Genomic DNA, 8,886 nt, shown 5'->3' with positions numbered 1-8,886 from the left:
GCGCCAGGCGCGCCCCCCGGCCGCTGCCTCGTGCTGCCGTCCCCCGTCTCCGCGCTGAAGCCATTGGTCAGCGGCCCAAGCCTTGGGCCCTCCGGCTCCACCTTCATCCACCCGCTCACCGGCAAACCCTTGGACCCCAGCTCACCCCTGGCTCTGGCGCTGGCTGCCCGAGAGCGGGCCCTGGCCTCCCAGGCACCCTCCCGGTCCCCCACGCCTGTGCACAGCCCTGACACTGACCGACCTGGCCCCCTGTTTGTCGATGTGCAGGCCCGCGACTCAGAGCGAGGGGCTCTGGCCTCCCCAGCCTTCTCACCTCGGAGCCCCGCTTGGATACCGGTTCCTGCTCGGAGGGAGGCCGAGAAGGCCCCTAGGGAGGAGCGCAAGTCCCCTGAGGACAAGAAGTCCATGATCCTCAGTGTTTTGGACACGTCTCTGCAGCGGCCAGCCGGCCTCATTGTTGTGCACGCCACCAGCAACGGGCAGGAGCCCAGCAGGCTGGGAGCCGAAGAGGAGCGCCCGGGCACCCCCGAGCTGGCCCCGGCCCCCATGCAGTCCCCAGCTGCCACAGAACCCCTGCCCAGCCCGCGAGCCCCGCCCCCTGGCAGCACTCCTGCAGAGCCGGGGCCAGGACAAGGCAGCTCAGAGGAGGAGCCAGAGCTGGTTTTTGCTGTGAACCTGCCACCGGCCCAGCTGTCATCCAGTGATGAGGAGACCAGGGAGGAGCTCGCCCGCATTGGGCTGGTGCCACCCCCTGAAGAGTTTGCCAACGGGATCCTGCTGGCCACCCCACTCCCCGGCCCGGGCCCCTCGCCCACCACGGTGCCCAGCCCGGCCTCAGGGACGCCTAGCAGTGAGCCACCCCCTGCCCCTGAGTCTGCAGCCGATTCTGGGGTTGAGGAAGCGGACACTCGAAGCTCTAGTGACCCCCACCTGGAGACCACAAGCACTATCTCCACCGTGTCCAGCATGTCTACCCTGAGCTCGGAGAGCGGGGAGCTCACTGACACCCACACCTCCTTCGCCGACGGACACACTTTTCTACTCGAGAAGCCACCAGTGCCTCCCAAGCCCAAGCTCAAGTCCCCGCTGGGGAAGGGGCCGGTGACCTTCAGGGACCCGCTGCTGAAGCAGTCCTCGGACAGCGAGCTCATGGCCCAGCAGCACCACGCCGCCTCTGCCGGGCTGGCCTCTGCCGCCGGGCCTGCCCGCCCTCGCTACCTCTTCCAGAGAAGGTCCAAGCTGTGGGGGGACCCCGTGGAGAGCCGGGGGCTCCCTGGGCCCGAAGACGACAAGCCAACTGTGATCAGTGAGCTCAGCTCGCGCCTGCAGCAGCTGAACAAGGACACACGCTCCCTGGGGGAGGAGCCGGTCGGCGGCCTGGGTGGCCTGCTGGACCCTGCCAAGAAGTCGCCCATCGCAGCAGCTCGGTGAGCAGGGCAGTGTGGGGAGGGTCCCTCTCCATGTGGCCCCCCTCCGTCCCTCTTCCTGTCCTGTCCTCCCCTGCCCTGGCCATGCACGCCTTCACAGGATCTCACTTCCCTGTCTGAGGAGAGGCTCTACTGCACCTGAGACTGGGGTCCTGCTCCCCACCCGGGGCTCCCACTCCTGACCCGAGCTGACCACCTTTTAGGGCCCACTGGAGCTGTGTCTCTTTCTCCCTGCTCTTTGGCTTTTTTGTTGCCCATGTCCACCACTCCACTTCTGACCTCTTCATGGCCTGTGCTGTCTCCCGCAGCTAAGGCCATCTGTCTACTTCAGAGGAACCTCTTGCCTTGCCTCCTTCTGAGGCTTGGTGGACACTGGTTCCTTTTCTTTGGGGAATCTGCCACTCACTTTCCATCTTGTTTTCTGCTCCAGAAGCGTTGTCTTTACCACGTCAGAGCCTCAGACACAGCCCCCCTGTGTGGTTTGTGAAGTGGCTTAGCTAGAGGGAAGTCACACGTCTCCCTGAACCTCTGCCTGCCCACTCACCTTCTCCTCCCCCTTCCTTGCCCCTCTGTTTGTCCTCTCTGGCACCTGTTACCAAGGGTGGGGCTAGGGGGCAGTGCTGGCATGAGGGAGGGGCTGCAGGGGGCTGGGTACTGCCACAGCTGTGGCTGCTGTTTAGGCAGGAGCTGCAGAGCCCCTGGGTCTCACCTGGGGTCCTGTCCCCTAGGCGCCCTCCAGCCTGTGGGCTGCATGTTGATGGTCGTCCCCTGCCAGCCCTCGTGTTTGCCTTTGTCAAGCTGCTTTTGCCTTCTGTGGCCCAGGTCATCCCTGCCCCCTTCAGGGTTTGAGGGGAGGTGGGATTCTACCTCCTGACTTGTCCTTGCTGTCCTGAAGGCCACCCTGGCAGCCCCTTTACTGCCAGCACTGGAAGATAGTGCTCCAAAAGTCATGAGGGTTTCAGAGCTGAAGGACCTGGCGGGTCTTGCAGGGCCATTCTTCCTTCTTCCAGTCTGGCTTCAGAAGAGCAGTGGGAGCTCAGAAAGCACAGTGCCTCTTTAAAGTGGCCCAGGAGCACTGTGCCAGCTGCTGTTATCCTGGGGGCTCTGTCTGGGGCCCTCTCCCCGTTTAGCCTCTAATTCCCAGCCAAATTGGGAAGTCCCCTTCTCAGCAGCATGCTGTCGCCAGCACCCTTGGGGGGCACTGTGGGTGTGGGTGGTACGTATCGTCAGGATGAGCAGCTGGGCCCTGGCCTCTGAATGGGATCAGCGCCACAGCTGTGGCTGCTGTTTAGGCAGGAGCTGCAGAGCCCCTGGGTCTCACCTGGGGTCCTGTCCCCTAGGCGCCCTCCAGCCTGTGGGCTGCATGTTGCTGGTCGTCCCCTGCCAGCCCTCGTGTTTGCCTTTGTCAAGCTGCTTTTGCCTTCTGTGGCCCAGGTCATCCCTGCCCCCTTCAGGGTTTGAGGGGAGGTGGGATTCTACCTCCTGACTTGTCCTTGCTGTCCTGAAGGCCACCCTGGCAGCCCCTTTACTGCCAGCACTGGAAGATAGTGCTCCAAAAGTCATGAGGGTTTCAGAGCTGAAGGACCTGGCGGGTCTTGCAGGGCCATTCTTCCTTCTTCCAGTCTGGCTTCAGAAGAGCAGTGGGAGCTCAGAAAGCACAGTGCCTCTTTAAAGTGGCCCAGGAGCACTGTGCCAGCTGCTGTTATCCTGGGGGCTCTGTCTGGGGCCCTCTCCCCGTTTAGCCTCTAATTCCCAGCCAAATTGGGAAGTCCCCTTCTCAGCAGCATGCTGTCGCCAGCACCCTTGGGGGGCACTGTGGGTGTGGGTGGTACGTATCGTCAGGATGAGCAGCTGGGCCCTGGCCTCTGAATGGGATCAGCCCACTGAAGATGAAATCTCTTGCCCCAGCCTCGACTAGCCTTCTACCTTCCCTTCTGCTTCTCTGTACCAGCACCCCCGTTCCTCTCTGCCTCTTGTCTCTATGAAAACCAAAGCCAGCGAATGCACAGAGCACTGCCCAACCCAGCACAGGCCCTCAATAAATGTTTCTGATGTGGATGAAAGAACAAAGCCAATGGAAATGCTGTCTTTTGTGATTTGAGGTCCAGGGAGGTGGCTTAAGACAAACAGCACAGAAGGATGGACAGAGCAGTTCCTATTTATTGGTGTTGAGCCCTCTAACTGGGCTCAGGGGAGCCCAGGTCTTGTCATCGGATCTGTCTGTGCCCACAGGGTATTGGGGCGATCCCAGGGCAGCATCCAGGTGATTCTTCTGCCACAGCCTTCTGAGCTCGTCCTCCCACTGTGGGCTTCAGTATTTCGCCTGTCAGGGCCAGGCTCTCCTACCCTCTGGCTTCAGGTCCTCAGGTCTTGGGTTAGTTTTTCTTTCTCAGACACGGGGTAGGGCAGGATAAGACAAGCACCCCAACCTCTATCAGTCTCACAGGCCCTCAGGAAGGGAGCCTCCTGCAAGACTCCAGCCTCGGGTTGGCTTCACATGGGGCCCTTGCTTGTCCTTGACTGGCCACTGGGGTCAGGGAGTAGGGCTGTTGCTGGCCGGGCTAGCAAGCAGGTGATGAGAGTGAGGGGAGGGTGGCTCTCCCAAAGAAAGCCAGGTGCTATATGCAAAGGAACCGACGCTGGACATCCTAGAACAGATGTCCCTTGCGTGGTGGCCCTCACCGACCTCAGCAGCTCACTTCTTTGCCTGACATCAGCTTGGGGCTCTCATGGAGGGTCACTCAGCCCTGTAGTCAGAGAAGCCGCCCCACCTCTGTGAACCCCCACCCTCCCGTGTGAATGGGTGGCGTGTGGCACCGCTGGTACTGCGCGCCCGCACTGTGGGGCTTGTCTCACCCAGACACTCAGGCAGGCATCTAAACGGGTTGAGCGATGGCGCCCCCTGTGGGAAATGAGCATGCTGGAATAGCACTAGAGTCGCCGTCACAGTCTTTTGTCTTCAGGGTCGTTCTGTTAGGTGGGTCATGTCATCTCCATTTCTCAGACAATAAAACAGGTTTCAGAGATTGGCCCCAGCTAGTAAGTGGCTGTGTCTGTCTGACCCGCAGCCCTGCTCTGCCTGCTGTAATCTGAGACTATCTTTACTCTCCCTGCTGTTGGACACTGGGTTTGTGCTCAGCGAGCTCCTCCCGCAGCGCAGACACTGTTGGTTGGTGACATCTGACTGAGCACCGAGGGCCACCCGGCTGTCCCAGTGGTATCACACCCACTCCGCCCTGCTCTCCCTACCACCTGCCTCTGTGCGCCCCTCTGTCCCTGCTCATGGTACACCCTCTGCTCCTTTCCCTCCCACACGGCAGCAACTTTACTTCTGGCTGCAGACAGGAGGCCAAACACTGGTCACTCGTGGCCATGTGTGTGTGGCTGACCACAGCTCTGGGCCCCTGTTGGCTATGGTCTGCAGTCAGTGGTGACTGCAGCTGGGACTCACTTCTCCCTTAGGGATAAAAGTGTTAGTGACACTGTCGTGCTGAAGAGCAAGTGTGGGAAGTCCTGGCATGGGGGTGTGGTTGCTTCCTTCCTGGCCTGAGTATCTGCCACGGCCACCCTCAGGGTCACCCCTGAGCCGTGACCCCAGTCTCCCATATGTTCCCTCAGCATCACCACCAGGTCCATCCCTCTGCTCACCCCGCCTTCTCCGCAGATGGCTCAGTCCACGCGAGGGCTTCCTGAGCCACAGGGAGCTCTGTGGCCTGAGGGCTTCCTGGGCAAGTTAGCTGCCCTGTGCACCATGGAACCAAAGCCTGGTCACTGAGGGAAAGTGAGTAACTCACCACACTGGGACACCTTGGGTTTGAGAGTGGGCATGCTGCCCCTGGAAGGCCCAGGGCCCTTGGCTTTCTGGAACATTGATTCCAGATTGTCCGCTTGTGCTGGGCAGGTCTAGTCCTGATGGGCAGACCATTTGTCTTCTCAGAGGCCTCACACCTGTCTCTAGATCCCACACCGGTATCCAGGCCCTACTCCTATCTCTGTGTAGGCCCCACACCTGTCCCTGGACCTCACTCCTGTCTCCGGGCCCTACTATCTCTCTGTGGGCCTTACTCCTGTCCCCCTCCTGACTCTGGGCCCCCCATCTCTCTCCTACTCTTATCTCTCTCTGGGCCCACCTCCTATCTCTCTGTAGGCCCCCTTTCTGTCTCTGGGCCCTACTCTTATCTCTCTGGGCCCCCCTCCTATCTCTCTCTGGGCCCCCCTCCTATCTCTCTGTAGGCCCCCTTCTTATCTCCCTGTAGGCCCCCTTCCTGTCTCTGGGCCCTACTCCTATCTCTCTGTGGGCCCCACTCCTGTCTCTGGACCTCACTCTTGTCTCTGTGGGCTTATACCTGTCTCAGCCTCACACCTGTTGCTCTCTTTTGTCTCCCCCCTCTCCTGTCTCTGGGCCTCACATCTGTTGCTCTCTGGGCCACAGTCCTGTCTTTGGGCCTCACATTTGTCTCTAGGCCCCATTCCTGCCTTTCTCTGGGCCCCCCACCTGCCTCTAGGCCTCACACGTGTCTCAGCCCCTCTCCTGTCTCTGGACTCCACACCTATCTCTGTGGCCTATACCTGGTGCACTCTGGGCCCCACACCTGTCTGTGAGGCCCATGTGTGTCCGTGACTCTGTCCCCCAGACTCTGTGCTGGGATCTGCAGCCCACATTTGTCCTTAGGTCCAGAGCAGTGCTCACTTCTGCCTTGGCTCTCAGTCTTACACCTGTCTGAGCCTCACCTCTGGTTTCATAGAAAAGCTCACAGAGAAGTAGATTTGGGAACAGAGGGTCTTTACCGCACCACTTCTCAGTGGCAGTGTGGTCGATGGCATGGAGTGCTATGGCCTCCAGGCCTGTTAGGGTCACCAATCGGATTTCCCAAAAGACCCAGGTTCCTCAAGGTGGTTGTGTCAGGGATCTGGACAAAGCCCCGGTGCTTGGCTGGTCACATCTGCAGATGTTGCAAGGCCTGATCATCTGAAGCTCAAACCTTAAGTGTCATGTGCCCACCTGTGGGGCCACCACAGCAAGGATGTGCTCTGTCCCTGCAGGCCACCTGCATCTGGGGCCTGTGCAGTGTGCCTAGAAGCCCTGGACTCTGCTGGGGAAGTAGAAGGTGTCACAGAGGAGAGGGGGATGTCAGGGCGGGTGGTGTCAGTGAGACACCATCACCAGAGAGGGTGCACCCAGAAGCTTCAAGCCCACAACCAGTTCAGTACTCCTCTTGAGGGTCATTTTCCTTAATGGGGTTCCCAAATTGCAAAAGGCCACAGACCTAGGCCTGCCCCGTGTGAGGGTAATGCCAGAAGGCAGGGGCCAGTACTGGAGGTGGGGCTTTTCCTGTCCGTTGGTGCCAGCGGTCCACAGAGGTGGGCAAGCCTAGGAGTGACATGCACGGTGCTCGTATGATGGTACATGCCAGGACGCAGCAGAGGCACAGCTCTCCTTGGCCCCTTCTCCTTTGCCTCCGGGCATCTCTAGCAAGCTTCAAGAGTCGGTAGGAGTGGCTGTCTCTCCCCCACCCCAGCCCCATGGCACGTGGCCCCTAGTCTTTTACTCACTGGTCCCTGGCTCCCTGGGTACCACTGGAGCCAGCCTGCCCTCACCCTAGACCACCAGCTCACACCCTGCCAGGCAGAAGGGTTCCATTGCCACCCAGAAAGACATAGCTGGGCTCTCCTGGGGCCTCTGTCCTCACCGCTCAGCTGTGGTCCTGCATCAGTGTGCTTCTGTCACGCCTGATACTCCAGGTAAAGCTGACATCCCACCTCCATTGACACCTAAGGCTGGGGGTGGCGGCAGGTGTCCACCCAGGGTACCTGTCACAGAGGTGTGATTACCCCAGTCTCCCCAGCAGCCACTACCCATGGCCCCCACCCCCTTGGCATGTGCCCTGGGCCATCGCCCCCAACCTGATGGCCAGAAGCAGGGAGTTTCTTGTGGAGGTTGGTCTCTGAACCCACTTGAGGGACAGGCTGAGGAGGGACAGGGGCTGAGGAAGGACAGCAAATTGAAGGGGATGGAAGGTCGAGTGGGAGAGCCAGAACTCAGATTCCCAGAGACAGCTGGCCTGGCACAGTTGGCAGGTGAAGCAGCACTTGCTTTTCGGGGAGGGCGTTCTGTTCTGGAATACTTTGACAAAGGTGCTTAGGGCACCCAGAGGAAGTGGTGCTTCGCCCACCCTGGGTAGGATCAAGGATGTGGGATGGTAGCTGGTGAGAGGCTGGTCAGACCACAGGAAGAAGGTAAGGGGCTTGAGCCCCTCCAAGTACAAAGCGCCCACTGCGTACTTTCCAGGAACTTCAGAGACGTGTGGCCTGCGGGTCACAGGAGGGTCTAGGACACAGGCTGCATGCAGGCAGGTCAGAGCACTCAGAGCTGCCCAAGCCCCCTGCACCTGTAGACACCTTCATAGGTGCTTTCCCTCCCACAGTGGCCAGGCCTCCTGCCCCAGCTCCTTCCTCTGCAGGGTCCCTCACTGCCTGCCCTGGTGTGGCTACCTGTGGCTGGAGCTTGGCTTGCTAACTCCCCATTCTCTGCCCACCCGCATGCGGCTGCTTGGTGTAGCTGTGCTGCGCTCTTGAGCAGTGGCTGTGTGAGCCTGCGGTCCACGCCTCTCATTGCCCATGTGCCTGGCTGCCCGAGTCTCTGCTCTGAGTGGCTGTGTGGGGCACTGGTGACACTGACAGCCACCACCTCCCCCACCCCCTGCTCTCTAGTCACTGCAGGGGAAGGGTTGGGGCTGGTGCTTTGGGGATGGCATTCTCTGGAGCAGTCACCCAGGCAGGCCTCTGGCCATGGCCAGGCTGAGGAGGGACTAGAGGCCTGGGGTCCTGTCAGGTCAGGCCAGGAGCTGAGGGGCTGTTTGTCCCTGCGTGTGTGCACATGTGTGCTGCGTTCCCCCCCCCACACACACACCGCACTCCTCCCCTGCGAGCTGCCTGGGTCCTGCCTATGCTGCTTGCTTCTTCGGGCTGACATTGACTGCGTCCAACTGCTGGGTCCTATGTACCCTGGCTCAGTCTGTCCTTGAGACTGGCCCAGGCCCCTCTGGGTCTCCTCCCGAGACTAGTGGCCCGAGCCAGGAGTGCTAAAGTCCAGTCATCCATGAGGAGGCTGCCCCCGGCTGGCAGGGAGGGGCAGCCGCCCCTCTGCCAGAGACTAGGTGTCTTTCCTATAGTGGGCTGCTCTTGGAGGGGTGGGGGCCTGTCTTCTCCTAGTTCTAGGGTAGCCCTAGGACCCCACCTTTATTTCTTCCTCGACGGAGGACACCAGCCCAGTCTGCCCCTCTGCCTTCCCGGCCCTTGCCCTGCTCCCCACCCGCCTGCCTGTCCCCCGGCTTCGTGCGCCATCACCTGGCCCTGACCCCTCTCCCTCCGCAGGCTCTTCAGCAGCCTCGGCGAGCTGAGCTCCATCTCAGCGCAGCGCAGCCCCGGGGGCCCGGGCGGCGGGGCCTCCTACCCGGTG

At 60.9% G+C, this 8,886-nt stretch overlaps 1 protein-coding gene across 1 annotated transcript in view; it reads left to right on the top strand.

The window, feature by feature from the left end:
• The window catches only part of SHANK3 (SH3 and multiple ankyrin repeat domains 3), a gene marked incomplete at its 3' end in the record, with an annotated part of 52,664 nt that overhangs the window by 43,436 nt on the left and 342 nt on the right, over positions 1-8,886 (top strand). The window contains exons 26-27 of the mRNA XM_006157600.1: positions 8-1,427; positions 8,802-8,883. Of these exons, the coding sequence (XP_006157662.1) occupies positions 8-1,427; positions 8,802-8,883 (1,502 nt within the window). The remainder of the gene's footprint in view (positions 1-7; positions 1,428-8,801; positions 8,884-8,886) is intronic.

Source organism: Tupaia chinensis, unplaced genomic scaffold, assembly GCF_000334495.1.
Source record: "Tupaia chinensis unplaced genomic scaffold, TupChi_1.0 Scaffold000548_1, whole genome shotgun sequence".
Classification (NCBI taxonomy): domain Eukaryota; kingdom Metazoa; phylum Chordata; class Mammalia; order Scandentia; family Tupaiidae; genus Tupaia; species Tupaia belangeri.
Note: the sequence above shows the minus strand (reverse complement) of the source record. Positions and strands in the feature narration are given on the sequence as shown.